At 40.8% G+C, this 25,014-nt stretch overlaps 1 protein-coding gene across 5 annotated transcripts in view; it reads left to right on the plus strand.

Moving 5' to 3' along the window:
- The first annotated feature begins 13,339 nt into the window (after positions 1-13,339).
- The window catches only part of UBE3A (ubiquitin protein ligase E3A), a 38,392-nt gene continuing 26,717 nt past the window's right edge, over positions 13,340-25,014 (plus strand). For 2 of the 5 annotated variants that reach the window (XM_015419658.1, XM_015419661.1), the window contains exons 1-2: positions 13,340-13,409; positions 19,490-19,604. In XM_015419658.1, the coding sequence (XP_015275144.1) occupies positions 19,585-19,604 (20 nt within the window). In that variant the 5' untranslated portion in view covers positions 13,340-13,409; positions 19,490-19,584. Of the gene's footprint in view, positions 13,410-17,126; positions 17,291-19,489; positions 19,605-20,010; positions 20,129-25,014 lie in introns of those variants that run through there. The other 3 variants (XM_015419660.1, XM_015419659.1, XM_015419663.1) reach the window with 3 other exon arrangements.

Genomic DNA, 25,014 nt, shown 5'->3' on the forward strand with positions numbered 1-25,014 from the left:
AAATAACAGACACACTGAGAAATAGGAGCCATATGAAATGATATATTTCCAAACTTCATCTGTAATTACATAGCCTAGAGTCTTGTTCCACTTCTGTTGAAAGGTTGGATTAGAACTAAGATTGGTTCTAATCAATATGTTATAACAATCAAGATAAGAGATGCTTACCACCCTGCATCAGTAATTTTTCCTACTCAGTACAATCTCTCAGGATTCTATTCCTTCTAATTAGACTAGACAGAAGACTTCTCATATTTAAGAATTAAAATAATTGTATTCAACCATTACTTGTGGAGAACTGTTGGAATGGTAATCACACTATTATTAAAAAAATTAGGGATGCATGTGTATCCAAATGTTGCTTCCTCACTATAAGTATATGTTTTGCCAAGTGGGTATAATGAATCCTAAGGTTCTTTGATTGAAACAAACTGCATTTTGTGGCTCAAAAATTTTCTCTGCATTTTTCCTTGAGGCAAAACAGCCAAGCCCACCTTCAGTTGTAATGGTCAGTGTTAGTTTTGCTGATCGGTCCTTTGCTTCACCCTACCCTATCCCTGCCACACAATTTGTTGTCTTAAGGCTGTCAGAGTTCAAATGGGTGCTAGAACCAGAGCTTTCTCCTCTGTAATACCTTTCCTATAATGTTTCAGTAGGGAGCCAAGAAACATTTTTAGGAGGACCCTTATTAGTTTATTTATTTAAAACATGTATTAGCTGCCTTTCTACCTTGTGGAACTCAAGGCAGTTTACAATGTGAATAAAACAATGATCTAAAAATACGTAAAAGCCAACAATTTAAAATCACAATTAGGATTGCCAATAAGTAAAAGAATAAATTAGTCAAATTCAGTCCTAAATAAAACAATGTGCAACTGCCTCCTAAAGATCTAAAGTGAGGGGAGTGGGCACACCTTTGGGAGGTTGTTTCATGATTGTGAGGTTGCCACCAAAAAGGCCATTACATGTACCCACCAGATGAACTTCTTTGGTCAATGGGACAGGAGAGCCTGTGATATTAGTTCCTGGGCAGGAACATATGGGAGAAGACAGTCCTTTAGATATCCTGGTCCCAAACTATGTAGGGCTTTAAAAGACAAAACTAACACCTTGAATTGGGATTGGCAGCAGATTACAAGCCACAGTATTTGCTGTACTATCAGGGTTACGTGCTCCCGGTAGCTGGCCTTGCCTAGCAGTCTAGCCACAGCATCCTGCACTAGCTGCAGTTTCCAGATGCTGTTCAGGGGTAGCCCAAAGTAGAGCACATTGCAGTAGTCCAGTCTAGATGTAAGGAAGGCCACCTTAGGCGTGGATTACTGTGGCTAGATCTGACTGACCTGGGAACAGGCACAGGTGACGCACCAGCTGAAGCTTAGTTGGCATGGTGGTGCTGCAGATTTTTTTTTATCTGATAGAGACACCCTGCATTCTTGTACAGCTTTATTTTTTATTGTTGCTTTGTTTTTCAGTTGTGTTTAATTTTTGTGGTTTTTTGGAACCAGTTTGAGTGAAAGGTAGAATATAAATGTAAAAGATAAACAAGCTGCCTTCCAAGCAATGCTCCCTCTAAGTTGTGGAGTCTTGTGAGCAAAAATTCTACTTTGTGAACTACAATTAGTTTATCTGTGAGTGAGCGATTTGTCTACTGCATAAATTAGTTTGCTCTGGAGCCATCCTTCCTGAGATAAGACAAAAATGTGTGAGCCGGAGGCTGAAAAACTGTGAGCTGGCTCACATTATCTCACCTTAGGGGGAACACTGCTTCCAAGTCCAATTATAAAGAGACTATAGGTAGACCCTATTAATGAAGTTTTTTTTGTGATTGTTGTGTGTGATTCTTCCCCAGAGAATGTTCTAGGTTTTTTGTTTATATCACCTGGTTTTGTTTGTTTTCTTCCTTAGTGAGCCAACTTTTTGTAGCTGTTGTATTTGACAATCTGGTATTCAGATCTCTTATCTTGAAATTTTTGCTATTCTTCTTTATAAGCTCCTTCAGTTATGTAATGCACTCTAATAGGCCCTTCAGTCTTGTAATGCATTCTGTCTCCCACTATTTTAAAATATTTCTTATTCTTCTGCTGGGTCTCGGGGGGATACATTTTCAATAAAAAATGCCTAGGGCTGTCCATATCCGGCTAGTAAACGACAGTTCTCCCTTGTTAAATGTCCACCAGCCTATGTCCTCCTTTACCAGTAATCACTTATTTATCTCCCAATAACTGATCAATGTACTGAGTAGCTGTGACTCATTATCTCTTGCAGAATGCTATAAAAATGCTTTACCAGTCTTGTTGACGGTGCTCCATCCATAATTACTCTTCTGAGAGCCACTAGCTTCTCTGACAATACAGCTACTTAAAAATTGGCAAGTGAGGTCAGAAACAGAACAGAGCTGTATACAGGATGGTAAAGATGTTTGGAAGAATGCTCAACTAGTAATGGAGGATAGCTGGGAAGAAAACCCAGTTTTTTCCCCAGGCCCTTTTTGGGTCAGTGCTGTAAAAAACCCCTCCTGTGCAATATTTTCTCTTTTAGAATGAGTTAAATGCTTTCAAAAACACGGTGGGCATGCTATAGACATATACAGTTCTTAAATCTATGCATTTCAGCACCTAGAAAGATACCTAATCTTATGAGGGGAGCATGCAGGTTTTCACTGATTTTCAACTGTTGCATACCTTCTGTTGTCTTTTTGGCCTAACATGATTGGTATTGTGGTTGATCTTTTCACTTCCCCTTCAAACCACTGTAACACATATACCCACAGGTTGAGTAATGAGCGGCTTATTGCCCTACCTTGCTGGAGGGGGGAAAAGATCAGAAGAGGTAGGTGAGAAACTGCACAAAAGCCTCAGAGGAATAGCAAAAATTAAGGTACGTGTGCTGAGACAGCATAGGGTGCATCAGCTTTCAGTTTTCTCTAAAGTATTGGGTATGTTTGTAGTACTGCTTATAGAAAACTAAGGCATTTTTTAACTTTTGAGTCCATAAAGATGTGAAATGTTGCAATTTTATATGCAGGAGGAGGAGATATTGGTGGGAGGATACCTAAACCTAGTTATTATAGATATGGCCCTAGGCCTAGATCACTCCTCACCAAAAAGCCTAGGTAAAATCAAGACAGTCAATAAATTAAATCTGAAAAACCTGTTTGCCAGATGTAACCTATTTGACATTTGGCATCATCAGCATCCAAAGGATCATGATTACACATACATCTCCACCGTCCATGATGTTTTCACAAGAATAGACTATATCTTAGTCTCAAAAAACTACTGGATTGTATTTCTCAGTCCATCATTGGACAGAGAATCTGGTCTGACCATGCATGGTTAGAATGTGAGTTGCAATACTCGGATGTAAGGGTCCACAGGCCACACTGGTGCCTTAACAAAGCACTTCTAATTGATCAAAAGTCTTTTGAAGACATTGAATCTGAAATTCAGCAATATTTTTAAAACAATCAAAATTGTGGAGTAGATATTGATGTCATCTGGGATGCAATGAAGGATGTGGTTCAAGGAAAATACATCACCCTTGCATCCTTCATTAAAAATGTAGAGAGCATCTTAGGAATGAGCTGCTATAGAAGGTATCTTCGCTAGAAAGAAATCACAAAAGATGACAGTAAAAAAACTTTATAGAAAGCTATTGAAAGAAAGAAACTGGAAGCTCTTGAAACTTCGAAAATATAGAAGAACATCCTCTTTCTAAAGCAAAAATATTGGTACAAAAACCCATGGACTTTGAGGATTTTATCCTGGAAAGTGAGACAGGTAGCTGCAACCAGATTCATACAATTTGTTAAAAATACACAAGGTCATGTCTTTACTTACTCGGAAAACATTGTAGATTCATCTCTAAATTTTTACAAATCATTATACACATTAAAGACCCCACACGCACACACACACACACACCAGATCCCACAATTGAATTTCTTAGGTCTGAAAATTTAATAAAAAGGATATCCCTAGAACACAAAAATTTAATGGAGCAACCAATAACTACACAGGAGATCATTGCAATAATAAAGTCTTTACAAAATAACAAAGCACCTGGTAGAGATGAGTTCCTTGTGGAATTCTACAAAAAAAATATCTGTACCTACTAGCAGGACCACTTGCAAACATATATAACTCTATACTGGAGGAGGGGGAAATACTTAGAACCTGTTTGGAGTCTAGCAAACAAAGATCCAGCAAATCCGGCATCATACAGACTGATTTCACTGCTGAATCAAAAAAAAATATTTATGGAGGTCCTAGTGTCCCAACTTAATCAATTTATAATCACATATATCCATCCAGACGGGCTTCATGCCCAAAAGACATATGGCAGACAATATAAAATGTTAAATATTATTAATTTTTGTAACCAAACTCAAACAGTCCTTATCCTGATGTTAGATGTTGAGAAGGCCTTTGACAGTTTGGAATGGAATTATTTACACCTTTTATTGCAACAAATGGGGTTCGGACCTAAGTTCCTAAGAACCTTCAAGACTCTATGTGTGTATCCCAGGGCATCAGTGAGAATAAATGGCTTGCAATCCGACGAGTTTGTTCTCCACCGGGACACTCATCAAGGATGCCCCCTATCCCCACTGTTGTTTGCTATGGCCATGGAACCACTAGCAGGCCTTGGAGCTAACTCTGTGGTTAAAGGATTTAAAGGTTAAAGGGACAATCTTAAGGAGGTGATCTCATGTATTTATAAAATGTTAATTGGTTCGAAGTCACGAAAACCCTTAGCATATCAGAAAACTTGGCAACTGGATTGTTCATGGTCCTTTCACATGGGAACAGTGGACAAGAATATGAGTTCTAATACACTTCAATCGAAGTGTGTAAATATCAGAGTACAACAGATAAAAGTTTTGACATACTGGTATGTGACGCCAGCATGAGTACATCACGTTAACTCAACTCACCAAAGCACTTGTTGGAAGAAGTGTGGAGAAAGGGGTACTTTTATTCATTGTTTTGTGGGGTTATAAATTTATTAGAAAATTTTGGACCAAGATAGTGAAACGTATAAAATTAATAACAGGTGATGAGGTCTACGTGCTTCCAGAGGCCATATTATTGAATCTTTGGAATGACTCTAATATATGCTCCCCAAACCGAAATCTAATTGTTGTTTTATTGACAGCTGCACAATCTGTAATAGCATCCAACTGGAAAACCGTTCATTCGCCAACCATCGCACAGTGGCACTGTAAACTGTGGGATTATTTTATAATGGCGAAGAGAGCAGATCAAGTTTCATTGTCAGAGACGATTCATTATAACTCCAAATTTGTGGAACAATGGTTTCCAGTGTTAGAATACTTGACGTGCAATGACACATTAAAAGAAGTAGTATAGTCAAAGCAATATTATAATATATTAGCACATTTTTGAACTATCAGTATTATCAGATTAATTATTTCTGCACTTTTATTCTTTCTTTTGTTCAATTCTTGGTAATTGTAAATTCATAGATTTACCTATAGAATGTACAATATATGTTTGTCATATGCTTGCTAAGGTTAAAAATTATGCAGTTTATGTTGTTAAAGCAATAAAATTAGGTTAGGTTTGAAAGGACAAAAAGTGTAGCATATATTTCAATTTCCCCAAAAATTTCCATTTTTTTTCCTGCAAAAAAACTGGTGTGGGGGGTTTCCCATGGCTTCAGAATTCCAGAAATGTTGCCATCTCTAGATGGGGCAAAAGAATGCTTCATTGGTCTTCAAGGAGGATTTGAACTAAGAGTATTCTGGGCATTTAGAAAATGCAAAGGAAGGTACTGTGGTAGTAGAAATTTTATTTACTTAATTTATTCATTTAAAATATTTATATCCAGTCTTTCCACAATGCCCAGGGCAGTTTACAAAATATAAACACACACAAAAATATAGTTCACGTCATAATAAAGCTGCAGTATTGTCACTACCATCTGCCAGAGACATTCATTAGTTATATCCACTAAAGATGCGTCAGACAAATTCTGTGTACTTTTAACAGAAAGTAGAGAGCTTTTCATACCATATTTAACAGGCTGTCCCAAAAGTGAGTGTGCAGCAACTGAAAATGAGTGTTCATGGGCTGTAGCTCAGTGGACTTCCCAAGCCGAAGGGACTATGAGAAGTGAGGTACCTGGTAACCTGAACTGGTGCATGGGATGATGTAGGGGAAAGAAAACAAGGGTCCGGTAGAATCTGAATTTGTATAGAGTGGGTGGGAAGTTTGTGTATGGGAAGAAGAGAAGAAAACTGTAAGTAGTCAGAGGTAGACACTCCCAGTTTGGAATAAGTGCAAGAAATGACTTAAGGGGGAAAGTGATGCTACTGCAGCAAAAATATGAGGCATTCCAAATTGCCTGAATGCATGCCAGGAGGAAGAGCCAATGAAGTGGAAGTTGCACTAGGCAGGACACAGGATACTCAGAACATTGATTGGTACATATCGCATATGTGTGCAGAAAGGGCAGATCTTGGAAATATTTGCAAGGAACAAGAAATAGAAATTCACAATGTCTTTTGAACTGAAAAGGAAAGGGGTAAATTTAATTGTGAGGCTGAAATACCAGGCATTTAGAATCCTTGTGGGAATAGGAAAAGTAAGAAATGTCTTTCTGTAGTCATCTTGGCACTGCAGACCTGACTGGTAATACCTAGATTATTTCCTCATTGTCCAGCCTGCTAGTTCCGGTTTTCCCCATTTCTGGTAGCCACCTGCCTCACTTCTGCTGGTGGGGGCACAGAGAGCATGGCTTTTTCAGTGGTAGTGCTTCTTTGGATAGTCCCCCCCCCCCTTGAGGCTCAACTGGACTGGCACCTCCTTTACTGTTCTTCAGGCACTGTGCCACAATGTTTCTCTTTAATCAGGCTTAATGGAAGGGTTCCATCTTTTTTAGTTATGCTATGGTCTACTTCCAACCTGAGGACTGTTTTTTGGGTTTAATTCTAGGTTGCTTAATATTTTTATGCCCCTGGCAGGCGCTTCACTTGCTTTTGTGGTTTGTTTTGGGATTGATAATTTTGTGATTGATTTCATTTAATTTAAGTCATTTTGAACAGGTGTCTGAAGAGATGGCATATACATTTCTAAATAATAAAATCATAATCCAGTTCTTTTGTAAATATTAGCATAGTTTTTGCTATTTCAGTTCTGTGGAATTTGCCTATTAATGAGAGATGCTTTGCTTCAGATTATTCAAATTGATTTTAATTTTTATTTAATTTTCAAAATGCTTTCGATGAATGTTGTTAATGTACAGCTTTTAAAATATTTAAACAAGAAGAGTCATAGTGACAGTTAATATTTTATCATGGAATGTTGGAAAACATCCAGCTTTTAAAAATAGAACATAAATTTTAGGTCTTGCTCACTGTTTGGTTTAGTAGATTTGCTCAATTCATATGGTCTACCAAACTTGGATATGGGAAAATACATCACTCTTGCATGCATTCTACTTCTCTAATGTGCTTCAATCCCTTTCTTCACTTTAGCATTTCTTTTAACCATAGTTTGTTACAGTGTCTGAATTGGGCATTTTGGGGGGTATTGCTATCCATAGTTTGCTTAGTATGGTTATTATGCCAAACTGGTTAAAGAGCGTTTAAAAAGGGATGAGGCAGTCCACTTGTGAGAGGGGAGGAGGGAGCCCATAGAACGTGGCATTTGAACTAGGTCAAAGTTATAATGCCATATAATGCTGCACTTTTGATGCTTATACAGGAGTAATCTTAATTTCTTAGCTTTATTTATTTATTTGATTTCTATCCCACTCTTCCCTACTATTGGAGGGCTCAGAGCAGGTAACAATATTAATATAAACAAAAGTATAATATAATTAAAATAGTAAATTAAAAAGTATAATTTAGTTAAAAGGAGGCAGTGGTGAGACTGCTCTTGAAAAAGCCATCTTTGATCCTAGCCAACTACCTACCGCCCAGTGTTGAACCTTCTATTCCTGGGCAAGGTAGTTGAGAGAGCAGTAGTGGAATGGCTCCAGACCTTCCTGGATGACTCCTCTCCTCTGTACTGGATCCATTCCAGTCCAGCTTCCACCCTGGCTATAGGATGAAGAGGGTGCTGGTTGCCCTCATGGATGACCTCTGGAGACACCTGGATCATGGTGGGTCACTGCTGCTGCTTGATCTCACCACAGTGTTTGACACGGACGATTACGATCTCATGACCCACCACCTTGCCAGCACAGGAGTATGAGGAACCGCCTTGCAGTGGCTAGTCTCCTTTCTCCATGGTCAGAGACAGAGGGTTGCACTTGGGGAGAGGGTTTCTCCCCAATACCCCTTGGTATGCAGCATCCCTCAGGGGGCAGTCCTCTCCCTGATGTGAGAGCAGCCAATGCTATTTCCATCCCACGGCCAGGGTGGAAACTGGACTGGAATAGGTCCAGTACTGATGTGTCCTCCAGAAAAGTCTGGAGCTGTTCTGCTGCTGCTCTCTGAACTACCTTACCCAGAAACCAAAGATTCAAAACTGGGTGGTAGTTGGCTGGATCCATAGGGTCCAGAGATAGTTTCTTTAAGAGCGGACTCACCACAGCCTCCTTTAAAGCTCCTGGGAAAGTCCCTGAGCTCAGGGACAAATTTATGATACCTGCCAGGGGGGCCCATATCCCATCACCACTGGCTTTCACCAACCGTGACAGGCATGGGTCCAAGAGGCAAGTGGTGGGCTTCACAGCACCCAGAATCCTGTCAACCTCGTCCTGAGAGAGTCCTAGAGTTACCCACTGTCATTTCTGCGTTTCCCTTGCAAGTGACAACATCATGCTCACAATGTCTCTGCCCCTAACCTTCCCGCTGGTTGCCAGGCTCGGTTTGGCAAGAGCTACTAATCCTTTATATGGTTTTCAGAGTCTCCTGGACACAAGTAGCTTTAAAGGCTCTTTTTTATCTGTCCCTCCCCATCATGATTGTTTCTGTCCCTTTCATTAACTGCCCATTTCCGGTCATACAGTGTTACAAACCAGTTCTGGGGTGTGCGCAGCTTACAGACCTTTATCATCCTTGCCTTTTTCAGGCTTTGCCGGCTCCTTTCCTGCAGCAAGGCAAAAAATATAACCACAATAAGAAGAAGAAGAAGAAGAGAAGAGATTGGATTTATACCCCGCCCTTCACTTGGAGTCTCAGAGCGGCTTACAAACTCCTTTCCCTTCCCCTCCCCACAACAGACACCCTGTGAGGTGGGTGGGGCTGAGAGAACTCTGACACAAACTGCTCTTTCAGGTACAGCTGTGCCAGAGCTTGTGACTGACCCAAGGTCACATCAGCAGGTGCAAGTGGAGGAGTGGGGAATCAAACCCAGTTCTCCCAGATTAGAGTCCGCACACTTAACCACTACACCAAACTGGCTCTCAAACTGAGATGTCCCTCATAGCAACTCTAATGCTGAAACTGCACACGAGCTAAGGGGTAATTGCGATACCTGCTGCTGGAGCGCCCTGAAACTCTTGATGGTTGCACCATTGTTTTGCTACTGTAGTCCCATTTGTGTGCTGCTCAGCCTTTTGTGAGTGTTTGGCCATCTCCCATCTCAGCCAAGCTGATTCCCCCCATGATCACCTTACTGCTGCATTGGACCCTGCTCATATTTTTCTGTTTGCAAGCTGGTTGTCTGTATTTCTTTTTGCCGTCAAGTCGCACCCCACTTATGGTGACTCAGTAGGGTTTTCAAGGCAAGAGATGTTCAGGGGTGGTCTGCCATTGTCTGCCTCTGTGTAGCAACCCTGGTATTCCTTGATGGTCTCCCATCCAAATACTACCCAGGGCCGACACTGCTTAGCTTCTGAGATCTGATGAGATCATTGGTAATAATAATAATAATAATAATAACTTTCAATTTATTAATCGCTTTCTCCAGTGGGCTCAAAGCGATTTACAGTTACACATTTTAGACAGGGGACTAACAATGTTCATAGGGGACAGGGAAGACAACATATATTCATTTAATTGCACACGCCGTCACTGCACGGTGTAGACGTCTTCTGGCTTGGCTCAGTCATTTTCCGAACGGCTGCTGTCGACCAGGCTTCAGGACCCGTATGTCAGTCGCCACACTGCCACTGCCTGGCCGGAAACATCCACTGCAGGGGTTTTTGTAGCCGAGAAGTTCTTCCGCCTTTTCCGAACTTCGACCAGGATGTCCCGACCGTCAGCTAATACCCTCCCACAAGGGAGATTGGTGTGCCCACCCTCTCTAAAGAGTGGTTCCCATTTTATCTACTCGCCGAAGCTTTCGAATCGCTGGGTGGAAGATGAGCTGGGGACAACAGGCTGGCTGCTCACACCAGCGCAGGGCTTGAACTAACACAGTACGGATGTTAAGACAGTGGGATATACCCACTGTGCCACCCACTGGTTCTGGTAGAGCGACAAGATTCTGTTCGCAAAAAAGTTTGTAAAGGCCTCAAAGCTAATGTCCAAATTTCTGATATTTTGGATTTCCTCAGAGAGGGATGTTAAAGACCTAATTACCCTAAATAATTGTGCTGGGTGAGAGCTAGCAGATGTGATGGAAGCAGTGTAAAATTCCTTCTTCGCTGTTTTCACTGCCATCTCATAGAACCTCATAAACCTCCTGTAGGATGTTCTTGCAGCTCCACCATGAGTCTGTCACCAAACTCACTCTAGCCATATAAGCTCCTGCTTCATTCTCTGAAGTGCTGAGTTGTACCAAGGAGCTAATTTGGTGTAGGCACAAAGATGATGTCAGGGAGTGATCTTGTTGGTGGCTTCAGATAAATGGCTATGCCAGTCTTCTACCAGCACATCTAGCAAGTTGCTAGGGGGCATCGGATCCCACAGAGCATTATGGAATCCTATTGGGTCTGTCAGTCTCTATGGGCAAGCATAAATCCACTTGCCACCTAAGCAGGGAGGGTTTGGGGTACCCAGACATGCCTTCAAAATGAAATGGTCTGACCACAACACTGCATCAATAGCAACCAGATCCACATTAATTTGTATGCCAAAGATCAAATCTAGGGTGTGGCCCACTTGATGTGTGGGGTCTGATACAATCTGAGAGAGTTCTAGTTCTGCCATGGAAGACACCAGATCCATTGCCTGAATGTAGGCAGCCTCATTGGCGTGAACATTGAAATCCCCCAAGATTATAAATTTGGGAAACTCCAAAGCCCAGCTAGAGACCGCCTCCAGCAGGCTAGGCAGGATATCTGCTGTCACACTAGGCAATTGGTACACCAGCCAGGTAGCCAAACTCTCTTCAGCATCCAACACTAGGCCTACACAATCAGTGCCGGAGATCTTTGGAGCGAGGAGTGGTCTGAAGACAAATGACTTATGTATTGCCACACATACCCAGTCCTTTTGTCCATGACTGATGGAGGACCACGAAACCTGGGGGAGTCAGCTGTTTCAGGGCTACAGTTTCGCCCTCCTTCACCCAGGTCTTGGGCATGCATGCCAGGTCCACTCTTTGCACTGCAAAATAATTTTGTAGTGTTGTGGTCTTATTATTTGTGGACCTGGCATTGCACAATGTCAGTGTTGAAGAAAGGTTTCCTTCCCTAGCCTCCCTACCAACATGTCTTGGGATGGGAAGAAGGTTGGAAAGAGACTGAGCCTGTGCACATCTCCGCCTCTTTCCTTTGTAAAACCTAGTCCCACCACCATACCTCCTGTGTCCCCCAGTCACTCGGATCCCGGACTCCGTGGTAATCTCTCCAGTTCCGTGGTAATCTATCTAGATATATATGTCTTGGAATAGTTTCCCAGAAGCATTGGGTGTGGTGTAAGAACAGCTTGTTTCATGTGTTGTGCGGACTGTGGATTCAGTTACATCTTGTTTGAGTCTTTTTTGCTTACTCAAGGTTTGTTACATAGGGATGCTTGAACACCTTCTGGTTGACTCATATTTTGCTCACCAGTGGCTATCAGGCAGCCAGTTAATTGACAGGCTGTTCACAATCCATTCACATCAGTTCATAGGAACAGGATACTTGCAGCCATCAAAACCTCACTGCTAGTGGATGAAGGATCAACTGGGAGTCAGCTTCTCATTTGCTGCTGGAGAAATTTTGCAGCACACTGGAAAGTACTTTGGGTGGGGGATCAGGAGTCAGTAGCCAGCTCCCGCCTGATTACAGAGATCAGTTGAAGTTGAGTTCTTCTGGTCTACCTGACTGGGAAGTGTAGATCTATGCCCCCACCACCACCACCATGAGAGTTTGGGCCAAGAACAGGACCACATTTTCCCTACCTACCCACTCCAACCCCAAGCTGTAAACTTGGATTGTCCCTGTTCTTCTGAAGCCTAGCCTATCTGACCCAGTTTAGTGGTTTAGGGTGGAAACCGCAGAATGGGCGGCTGAGAATAGGAGTAATCTCCCATTTTTTACAGTCCAAGGTGACAGATTGAGGGTGGAGAGAAGCAATGTGAAGTTCAGTATTAAGCATTCTGAAATTGTAAACTTAAAATTTACAAAGGTTGTCACGCTGTGGGGGAGAAACATGTGCATGTGAGAGGACTTGCCACATTGGTTCTCCTTCCACCTGCTATACAGGGAAGTTGGGATCACCCAAGCTCTGATGTTTGCCTTTTCTACAGGTGGCATGGGGCGCCGTTAAGGCCTCCATGCATGTGTGTGGGATGTGTGTTTTCTGGCTCCTTCCCCACTTTATCCTGTTCACTATCCAGTCTAGCCTAGCCAGGAGGTTCTAGCCTATGCGTGGAAGAAGTAGCTAAGCATGAAGTTGTGAGACTCCTTGAACGCAAGTCTGAAGTCTTAAAAGAGAGAGATCTTTATTTACTATGTCACAGCACAGTGGGAAGAAAGGAAATAAAACATATGAAGCCAAACTGAACTTTACAGTTACTGGGTTTACCATGGTTATCAACTGCTGTGATGGACTGGTGGAACATTGAAAATACAGGCTGATCCAGGCAGACATCACTCTATTCCCCCTCTGCCCTGTCCCAATTCCTCTCTTGGCTTGAGCACTCCTGGTAGGGTGTGCAAGTCTTTTAACCCTTCCTGCCCCTGCTGGGTGGGTTTCCTTTCACCCTATCACAAGTTTGGGAATGAAATCCCATATGGATAACTGCCCTCTTTTCTCCAGTCAACTTAGGGTACACATCTGCCCAAATAGCCAGTTTATAGCCCCTCTCCTGGAGGAAGAATGTTTTTTCATTCCCCTGTCACAACATGGATAGCTTTCAGACATAATATTTTAGAATTGCAGTGCATGTGGTTTTGCTGGTCAAGTAAGTTTGTAGAGTAAGTTTACATCGAATGGCATTATCTTGTCTGGTATTTTAAGCCACCATTTTAAAATATACATATGTTGTATCGTAGGTCTGTAACCTGTTGAAGAGCACTTGGTAGCTTGCAAGACCAGTCCACTGAAGTGCTGCTAGAACATGGTATGTGAAAAAGTCCCATCTTAGATGTTTTGTTTCTTGTTGTCTTAAACCTGAAAGATAATACATTTATATGAGTAGGAGTCATTTTTGTATATTCATGCAGTGGGTTATTTATAATGTACACTTATTAGAAACATCTAATTAGACATTTCTAATTGCAAGTAATTAACAGTCTGGCTAAATGAGTAATGTATTCTGTAAGTTGTTGCATGAACCAGAGTAAGTTGACTACTGCATGCTAGTTGTTTGTGCATAGAATACAAATTGAGTCAGCCTGTCTTTTATCTTAACTGTCACATGCCTTGGTAGTATGGATAAATGATGTACCTTCCCTAAATCTAGCATTTTATTTTTCTGTGACTGTCTATTTGAGTATTCTGTTCTTATGCTATATTTTTTATCTGTTGATTAAGTGTTGCAGGAAAATATCCAGTCCCAAGCAAATGTCTTAATTCATAATATTTTGTTGTCCATATATAATAACTTTAGTTTTGGTCTGGCTTAAGTGGAGAAATGACACAAAGCACACCACATTTTATACTGTAATTCAGTGTTACATTATACTTGCATCGCTGCAAAATGCGTTCTAAAATTCAATCTCACTGAGTGTTTTAATAAGATTTGTTTAAACCCATAGTACTGCAGCAGTATTTAATATGACACTACTAGTCCTTCTAGATTGCCACTGGATTATTCTGTAATATTTGAATGATTCAGACATGACATAAACTGTGGTTTAACATTATGTAAATGAGCCTGGTGAAATCTTGGCTATGCGTATTCCCTTTCCTTTGTACACAGTGTGATAATTAAAAACATTTCTTTCTTAGTAAACTATATAGTTGGTTGATCCATGGCTGTCCCAAATTCTGGTGCAGTCCTTGTTTGAGACCTTATTTGTAGGGGAAAGAATTGGCCATAGTTTATGGTTTGGATAGAGTAAGAGCTAATGATGTGGATTTTCCAGAAATATTTGAATCAGAAAACTTTCCAATGCCCTAAATAGAGTGTGATCTGATTTTTCATGGGGTATTACATGTTTTTAGCAAACAAAAATGTAAAAGTACCCCATTTTAACATTATGTCCACATAGCAACAAATACTTGAGAAGGGACACAGCAAAAGTCTTCTAGGCAGACAGAGGTTCAGAATCCTGCCTCCCAGATGAGCGAAATGATGTTCTGAGGCCCATCCCCTCCTCTGAGAAGTTTTCCTGGGTGAGAAGAGAGGGCAGGATTCAGGATGCCAGCTCTCAGCTGGGAGGTGGCATTCTGTCCTTAGACCTGGGAAGAGTGACTTTACAGCAGTGGTGCCTTTGCTCTGTTTCATGAGTATAATTCAAAGAGAAATCACTTCTCCAGGGAGCCAAAGCATTGTGATCACCCTAGCAACTGCAGAGTTCTGGCCAAGCGCAGTGGGAGATCCAGTCATCTCACAGAAGAAGCCTTCTCCCATTGCAGTCAGTTGCAGTGGCAGTTGCATCACCTGAGATCCAATGAGAAGTACAGATGATTCCTTTCCACAGAGCCAAGGGGGCAAATTGTGTGTGACAAGGCTCTGGGCCACAGGGTATAAGCCCTTGTGGGCTGTGAGAGGCCCATGGCTATATTCCCAAGCCCTGTGGTGTCATACAAAAAGACTTGGTTCAGCATCATGATGGGAAATTTGAATCTTCTTGGGCAAAAAAAAAGCAAACTTTTTAAAAAATACCTCAGGAAGTCGGATCATAAATCTCCCAATCAGTTTATACTTTGAACCAAACAGTGCTTTGCAGTGAAGTGGTAGTTGAGCTTGCAAGTTGGGAGGGGACCACGTGAAACTAAGGATCCCCAGGCTTGTTCATGTACAAACAAACTGCGTCAAGATCTGAGTGCTGGATCCTGATAACTCTAGTGTGCAGAGAGAAACAAAAATGAAATGCAGTTTCTACAGGGGACTGCTAAGTAACACCTGCTTTAAACAGCTGCTCCAAACCCAGAGGCCTATGTGCCGCACTCTGTGTATTAAACTTCTGCAGCTCCTAGTGGTTCTTCCCAACCATTGAATTGAATGGGCAGCCTTTGCAGATGAACACATGCACATTTTGGTCACCAGGCCTATAGCCTATACCTTTTTGGTGTAAAGAGTGGTGGTCAAATTATATTTACAATGAAAGTTGAGGTTGGTCAGAACTTACCCATAAACTTTTGTAAGAACTGCTGCTTTCATGCATACAGTCTTTAGTCCCTCAGGCTTTAGCCTCAAGTGGCAACCAATGACTGCTCAGCGACTCTTGCACTCACAACATCTCTGGGCCAGCCTACCTGTTTTTGCTGTCCAGAAAGCTACTTTTCAGTCTCAGTCAGACAGATGAAGATGATGGATGTCGTTCCTGTTCCTTTTGACTAGAAGTCTGAATTCTTATCTTGTTGTTTTGGATGTCTAAAAGTTTATGCTCTTCAAATCAGGGATTTTACTCTATTATAAGAGTTCTTATATAATTAGCCTGCACTAGCATAACAGCTCAGTGCCTGTAGGTCTTGGTAAAAAGCATGAGTTGCTCTCTTTAAAAACCTGTTTATTGGTATAAAAAAAGTGAGAGAAGATAAAACTTGACTTTTAGCTAAGGATCACAGCTTTTAAGAACTCTACATGTCTAATAGTTTTAAAGGACTGGGTTAGTTTGACATACTCCAATGAGACCCTGTCCACCCTTTGTGTCTGCACAAAAGTTTTTAAAACTGCCACATAGCCCCTTGTGATTCATGAAAATCTGTGGTACAACAAGGCATTTTTCTAGAGTTCTCAGTAGTCTGTTTCTCTTCTTGAGTAATCCTTTGTTTAACATCTGTTAAAAACTGCTACTAAAGCCAGTTCAGATTATACCACTAATAAAGACTTCAGGAGCGTGAACAACCTCGGAGCACAGAAAATGCTTCTGTGATTCTCTCAGCTATAGTAAAACCCTGGAAGTCTGACCTTTCAGTTTCGAGTGAGCAATCTTCTGGCAATCATGAGGTTAGCAAAAATATAAAATAAAAATAAATTAAATGCATGGTCAGGTTTTGCAATAAGCATAAAAGTTTGAGGTTCAATGGAACTTTTAGTTACCAAGCCTCAGATAATGTTTCACTGTGCAGAAGTCATTCTCTCCCATATTTTCCAGTCCCTGCTGTTCTGCACCTGCTCCTTCAGTCTCAGTATTCTAGAAAACCCAGTTTCCTTTCCTCTGTTCACGTCAATATTTTAAACAAATTGTACATGTAAATAATGTGCAAATTAAGTATTTGGATTAAGTTTAGCCATTTTTCATAACTTTGCTGTGGTGGAGAAGCTTCTGTTTTCTCAAATACACTTGCAGATCTTTCGCTGTTTTCCAGCATAGTAAAAAGGCAGTTGTTGCATAGTACTGTCCATGTTGGCAGTTGCTCATATCATAATATTTGAAAGCAGTTGAAGCCTGTCTTTGAAAATAAAGAGAAAACATAAGTTTACTATTATGCAAACTTCTCACGTCCCTACCAGAGACATTTTTCTGCCATATCTTCCCCACTTTTAAGCTCAAAAATGCTCCAGCCATTCTCGTTTGGCTCAATATCATCAGGAGTTCTGAAAGTCTGAGATGAGAACATAGGGACATTTTTTCAGAATGAGAATTTAGAACTTTATGCTTTAAGTATAGGTAAGAATAAGATCAGGCTGTAGAAGTAGGTAAGACATTAACTGGTTCCGTTTCAGCAATGGAAATCTTCAGCTGGAGAGCAAAAAGCCAATGGGTGGCCTCGGGGTGCTGTGGGTACGAGTGTTGCTGAATAATCGCTGGCTGGCAGCGACATGACAGAGTAGAAGATCAGCTCTACATCTTATACCAGTGAAGCCAGATCACAGGAAGCAGTTGACAGGTAAAATTTTGAAATAGAAGTTTCCAGTGCAAATAGGGTAACTGAAGAGAAGGGCTCAAGCACTGTGAACGGCATTATTTTCATACTGTGCATTTCATTAGTTTATTGGGAGGGGAGCTAGAAAGTGACTCTCGACCCTTGGCTTAGCAAACTTTGTCAAGAGAACAGGCTTTAACGTAAGAGAGATCCATAGTAAAGTGTAGGATGGCTGTGGGGCAAAGGTTTCCACCAACTATATTCTCAAGAAAGCGACAGCCATTCATAGCTTTGACAAATACAGTACTCGTGCTTACATGCATTTGAATGTAGCCGTCATGCTTTGCATTTTTAGGCATACCATTTAAAATACGTGCATGACTAAAAAGTAGAGTGAGATGGTTCTAAAAACACTTGATTTTGTTGGTGTAATAGGTGTTTCCTGAAATATAAATGTTTCATACAAACAAATCAGAAACGTTATGAGGAAATTATTTTTATTGAAATTATAATTGTAAAAAAATTAAGGACAATATAGTTCCTTAGTACATTGCTTAACTAAGAAGGAAAAGGCACTAATAACTGGTGACACACATTTTACACTACTCCAGTAAGTGTACATTATATTCAACAGACATGGTTGTCTGCTCAACTATTTCAGCAATATTTGACTCTTGCTTTCACTGTCACTTTCCATACCACCATTTGCATATATATTGTTAGTTCTGTATCTGATAGGTGATTACAGTCTCCTTTCTACCATCTGAGAGAAGACAGAGAAACAAGAATTTTAGCATCGGTTTTGGCCTGACATGCACAGCCAATCTAGTGAATTCATAACCTGATTTTTTAAAAAAAATTGGGATTAATATATGTATTTGTAGGTTTTAACACACACACACACACACAAACACCCATTTAGAAATCAATAAAGTAGGCATGTAGTCTCTCATATAGTTGCTAGGACTAGTCACCTGAGAAACATTAATTACACTTTTGAAACTGCCAAGCTTGGCTGACATTGTATTGGCAGTGGCATCCATTCACTGTTACTTTTATGAAAAAATTATTCTTTAGAAATGGAAACTGTTCTGTAGGGGGGGAAAGCACTGGAAACTTTTCTGCCACACATCTTTGGACACAGTCCATATAGTCATTCATGCTGTTCTGATTAGGAAAAGAGGAAGTTAGCGTTCTACCTACTAGCTTGTTCAGAATGCCTACAAAACTGGTCTGGTAAGGGCGAGAAGGCTCTTATATCTCCTCCAGTGGTTCATGGAGGCCTGTCTCACATGTAAGAACTACAACTTTAGATTAAATGTGCTACTTGTGATATACTGTACATTTCCTTTTGAAATTAAGTATTAATATCAGCTGAAGCAAAACTGTGGAATGTTGAATTGTTGCATTTGTTTGTATAAAATTCCCTTTTTTAAAAAAATGCCTTTAAAAGAATTGGTTTGTAGCACCCCCTCCTGAAAGTTCGGTGAATAATATTCAAATAGGATTTATCATGGTGATCAAGAGGGAACACTTATTGGTATAGTGTACTACTTATTATGACCCGTCCCCATCAGAAGACAGATTTCAGCATTTTGGCCATAAAGGGTTGCCCTTGTAGCCTAGGTCTGAAAGTTTGAAGGCATACAATGTAGTTTATCAGTAGGATTAATAAAACTGCAATCCAAGTTTCTAGGTGCACTACTAAATCCAAAGCTGCAAGTCCCAAATGGACAGATGTGGTTGAATTTTCTTAGTGATGAGAGTTCTAGTATCTTATACTTCCCACAGCCCTAGGCATGAGGATCAGTCTTGATTCAGCTTGGATACAGTCATCTTATCCAGTCTCTAATTGTGGCTAGACACTGGGAGAATACAGAGACTGAGGGACTAGGGGGCAAGATAAAAAGGGTGTAGAGGCAGAACTATATACTGTCAGCATGAAATTCAGTGTTTCTGTGTTTCTCTACAATAGTTCAAATACTGTAATGTTGAATTTCACTAAAAGTTCCTCTGTTGGGCAGTGTCTTTCACTGTGCTCTTTCTGGATCAGTCTCCCAAATTCAGTTTATGCAAGCCAGAACGTAAGTAGAATTCTGACATGCGGTTTCATTCTTGGGTTCACAGTGCATCGACTAATGTCGTCATGATCATTGTTCATTAAAACGTTGCTTGAAACATGAACCTAAGGATATCTAACTAAGCATAAATTTATTTGTTTAGCCCCATTAAGCTTATGCTTGGCTCAGCACAAGAGGACTGGCGAGAACCTATTTTTGATCAACAACACAAAACTGTGATCACCCCAATGTCACCGAATGGCCACAGCTTGTAAAAGGTAAATGTCAAAATATTGTGTGCTTTTATTAAACACTATCTCAAATGCAAACTGTGCTTTTTATGATAATGTCTTAATAGGGGTGTAAGTAATCTTTAGGAGCACACTGTTAAGACAAAAGTTGGATGTGATCATTCTTTATGTATTGATTTGAACATATATTTAATATTCTTTCAATGTTATAATTCCAGCGTTCCTCTTTAGAAAAAACTGTCCAGTTTCCATCAGATGCCAAATGTTAGTATTGTAAACGGTAGTCTAAATATTAAAAAAAAGAAAAATCTTAATGCAGGATTTTATTAACTCTGGTTGCATAGCTCATTGAAGGTTGATTTTCTTCTTTTTAAAGGAAACTTTAGTATTGCTAAGTGCAGCAGACTTGCATACCTTTGCTTTTCTCTCCTAGGGAGTTACAGTGGAGGTAAAAGGAGTGGCTTGCAGAATGGAGAAGTTGCTCCGAGGGTTGTTGGAAGTGAGCCACCATTTGAAATTGCTAGCTCATGCTGCAGTGTTCAGATTAGTGGGTGTGTGTTGTGATCCCATTTTCTGCAGTTTAATTCAGGGCTGACAACTGTAAGCGCACTTGTGTTGAGATGACGATAAATATATGTAACTTCTAATTGTTAGGGTTTTCTGGTATGGAATACTAAACATCTTGTAGTTACGCAATGTCTTTTAGACGGTTTAAGAATGACGAAACATGTAGCATTCAGAAACTTCTTTTCAAATCATCAGATGTGTTGTACATTGCAGCCGACTACACTGGTATAGAATAAGTTTTGTAAAGTAAAAAGTTTCTTGAATAAATTTTCCGCAACAATAATAAACTAAGAAGTCACTATCAGCTAGGCTTCTGGAAACCAACAGACATCAAGTGCATTTTATGTACAGTGGCTGAAGGTTACTTTCGTTCTACAGTTCAGGGATTAATAGCTGGTATTTGAGGGACCAGCAAACTCCTGATTTGGTTGAAAATTCTCCCTCTTCTAATGGTGTCCCCTCACACTGCCACATCCCACACCATTCCCAACGGGCCTCCAACCCTCAGGAATGGCTTTTTAAGGTGGCTGTAGTGGGAAGGTTGAATGTGCCTCTTTTGAACGTCTTCTTTTTTTTTTTTTTGCAGCATTACAGCAATTATAATTGCATGTCATTGAAATAAATGACATTCAGGTATAAAGTGCCATGTAAAGGAGTTGTAAATTATAACTATATCTTAAGTTAGCTACCAGTAATTACTTAAGGCAGTATGACCAGGCAAATCATATTGGTTAATTTAAAACTCTGCCCTTTGTCATACACATGGAGAGATTTTTTTCTTGAGCACATACGGCAGCTGAGTGTCTGGTTAAGAACCATAATGTCTGAAAATGCTTACATGGGTACTTGTCAAACTGCATTCCGTTTATGTCATTTGAGTTCATTCAGTATAATAATATAATATTCAGTATAATTGTCCATATGAATAATTTACACTGCAGTCCTATGTAGAGTTACTCTAGTCTAAATCGATTGACTTGGCTTAGACTGGAGTAACTCAGCACTGTTAGAGAAACAAAATGGGAGGCTCTCTACATGGCTGCAGGCTGACCATGGTAGTTTTAGCAGGAGGGGTAATGAAGATCAGGCCCTGTAGTGGATCTGGGGATTGATGTGTGAGAGTCGCTCATGAAGCTTTCAGGTGAACATGTTAGTCTACCCCTGTTCTTACTTCAGGGTAGCTGATGCAACTTCACCACATATTTATTTCATGCATAGAAGTATAGCTAGTTGAAATGTATGCGGGAATGTTTAAACAGGCATGAAAACCGTGCACCTGTGTTCGGCAGAATGACTTTTGCAGCCTCACCATTCACATTCTTAATATTTGATCGCTAACTTAAAATCAAGGATGTTAAGGCTTCTGTAGGGTTAGACTAAATTTTCTTTTTGGAGTTCTTGTTTAGCTTCAACCCCTTGACGGCTTAGGGCAGGTAACAAAAGCACCACCACTACCACTCAGTCTCTAAAATTAAAATATAATTGAAACTTCCCTATCCTTTGTTGTCTTTTTCATTTCCTCTTTCATCCAAGGAAAGCACAATGGTGTATGTGCCTCCTCTGCTACTCATTCCCATTTTATTCTCACACCAGCTCTCCAAGACAGATTACACTGAAAGAGTTTCTGGTCCAGAGTCCCCCAAAGACTTTTATAAGGAGGAATTTGAACGTGGGGTCACCAGATACTTTAACTGTTTCACCACACTGGCTTCTCTGAGTCACAAAGCTTTACTCAGACAGGTTTCAGCAATACTTCCAAAGGGTGCTCAGGTGTGGACTTTGGGCCTGCAGTGGGAAGCCGCTCGACTTCTATGATAAGACTGAACAAAATTCAGAAATAGTTTTAAGGAGGGCATGCCTGCTAATCAGACCATATATAGTGAATCAAATCATTCACTAAACTTTTCTAGTTTAGGTGTATAAGGCTAAATTTTCAGATAATTACTAGCATTCCAAGGAACTACTAATTTTTTTTCAGGCAGACCTGATTTTAGTCTTAGAACACATTCTAGCCTTTGTGTCTTCTAGAGTCTGGCATGCTGGCTTCCAACAGGCATGTAAGATTGAAGATCAAATAACCCCAAAGGTAGCCAAGGACATCCTTTTTAAGGAATAAGAACTGTTTGAAGTTTATTATCTAGTGACATCATGCCCCATGAGATTTAGAACCCACTCACATTTCCAGTGTTTCTGAAGCAGAAAGGGTCTATAATTAGGAAGTGCTTGCCGGAGGTTGTCTAGTGTAGCAGCAGGTATATGATGTCTGTTGAATCTGTGCAGATGAGATCTTGGGAACACGAGGTGACTGACTGTGTGAAGCTGAAGTGTAAATTTTGACAATGGAAGAATATGGCTGAGCAGAAATGAACAGAAATATCAGAACAAACCAAAGTATCTTTTTGTCACAAGGCCATCATATATTATCTGTACTCCACGTCCAATATAAAACTGAGCTCCTGCTCAGACACTTTCAGCAGAACATGACTTCATGCTTAAAATACAAAGGCAACCCTTGGTTTGTTACTGTAAGGAGCAAGGCTGAAGAATCTTCACACCTGTGTGCTCTACTTTTCTTTATCCTTTTACACACAGGCAGCCAATTAGGGGTGTGCAAAAAAAAAAGCCGGTATTTTTTGGCTTCAGGTATATCAGACCCGAAAAATATTGGTGAATGCCGAATTTCCCCAGTCCGATACCAGTAAAGTATTCGGATTGGGGAAATATTCGGTATTCCCAAATATTTTCAGGTCTGATATACACCACCAGAAGGAAAGGAGGCAAGTTAAAATGCTGTGAGTGAAATTGACCAAGGAAAGCCTCCTCTCTGTGCCTTCCCTTCTCTAGCTGGAGAAGGGCAGGAAGGGAAATGCAGCACATTTAAAATGCCTTTCTTTCCCTCCCTGATCTGAGGAAGGGAAAGAAAGGCATTTAAACATGCCTCCCTTTCCCTTTCTCCGCAAAAGCGGAGAGGTTCAGGGAAGGAATGGGGCATGTCTACATGCCTGGCTTCCCTGCCTGCTCTTCTCCAGGTGCTCCGCGGCTGCGGAGAAAATCAGGCTGGGAGCCCTGGAGAAAATCAGGCAGGGAGTCCAGGCATGTTTTAAATGCCTTTCAGGGAGGGAAAGGAAGGCATTTAAACCCAACAGCTGTTGGGTTTAAATGAGAGGTTTTCAGTATAGCAAGATGAACCCGAACCCCCCCCCCCCCCCCCCCCCACGCCACATTTTTTTGCTTTTTTGGGTTCAGCTATACCGGTAGCTGAATACAAATCTCTGATTTGTATTCGGCTTATATAATACCCGAACTGAATTTTTTTGGTTTGGTTATTGCCGAATATACACCCCTACAGCCAATGTTACTTGTAGTTTTGGTAGCAAACAGTAGTTTACTGTTGTGCCTGTACTGACACAAGCTGCGGCATCTCCTTTCTTTACAACCCAGGTGTCCAAACCAAGTTTAAACCACTTTTTGAAATCCATGCTTGCAGGAAAATCATATCCCATGGCTGGTTCAGATATGATAACAAACCGAGTTGGATCCAGCCAGATTTCCCACTGGTGTAAAAGGGATGACCATCAAAAAGGCTATAATGGCACTTATGGGACCATTAGGAGAGGTGGAGTTTGTAGTATGGAGGGGAATCAGGTACGTTTCAGTGAAACAGTTCGCTGAAACTAGCCCAATGGTTTGCTCCATATGCAGAAATAATTCTTTGGCTGCCAAGTGCAAGGAGAGGGGAGAGCTAGAAACAGAACATCCTTCAGGGTCATTCACGTAGTAGCATATCATGCTTTACTGTTATGGGTGATCAGTGCCAGCATGAGTGTAAGATTAGTCTTTATAAGCACTGACATTCTGTATTATATGTTTTGCCATAGAGTGTACCAGGTGTAAAATTTGTTCGCACTAGGAAGGCTTCAAGAGGTCACTTCTTTCGTATGTAGTTCACAGGGACTCGGAACTTTAAGAATGGCTATGCAGCTAGCAGCCGAGTTTCACAGTTCATATTATAAATATTTTATGTATGTAAGCTGATAAACTTCTTCTGTTAGTCATAGCACCAAGCTGTAGACTATAGAGTCTTCCTCCAGGTCGTGCTTCTTGCCCAAAGGGTGGGTAGCTCTGTTCTTTGCCTGTTATACATAATTGGGGCACTGGCCAGTGTCTTTGGTGAGGAGCTGAAGTAATCTAAGGGGAGCACTCTGAACAAGGTCTACTGAGAAGCCAGTCTCATTTTAGTCAGTGGGCCTTACTCGCAGCCTGAGTCCGCCAGGTCTGCAACACTGGCCTACTTGATTTATTACTGGCCAAAGCCTTCCTTTGGTGCCACTATAGAAAAAGGAGCAGAGATACCCAGGCAACAGTTTTTGTCACTTCTACCCAAAATCATAGCTCTCTTCCCAAACACTTCAACATTGTGTCTGCTTGAAATGCTTTCGGTGTCTCATAGTTTGCAGCTGTTGAACATACACGAGCAGCTAGTGTTCATTCCATTGTCACAATTTATTTGCTGATATAAATTAAAGCACTAGATTTTAGGAATACTGTAGACTACAACTGTATAGTCCATTATTTCCTCTTTTGGCTGCAGTGGTCTCAGTGGTTTTCCCCCTCCCAATGCTATTATCTTCTGTAGAAAATACTGAGAATTCTGAAATATGACCCAACTTTTAAAAATAGAAACCATTTTTAACCAGATTTAAGGGGGTTAAAACTGCCAAATATGAGTAGTTGTGAAAATTAAGGCTCACCTGGAAGTACTTTTCAGTGAAATCAGTGACAGTGATTTCTAAGTATTGAACCAGATGTGATGGAGATCATGGGTCTTCCAGTGTTTTTACAACCATGCATGGCCTTGATTGGATTGAGG

The sequence above is a fragment of the Gekko japonicus genome, unplaced genomic scaffold, assembly GCF_001447785.1.
Source record: "Gekko japonicus isolate JY-2015 unplaced genomic scaffold, Gekko_japonicus_V1.1 scaffold1304, whole genome shotgun sequence".
NCBI lineage: Eukaryota > Metazoa > Chordata > Lepidosauria > Squamata > Gekkonidae > Gekko > Gekko japonicus.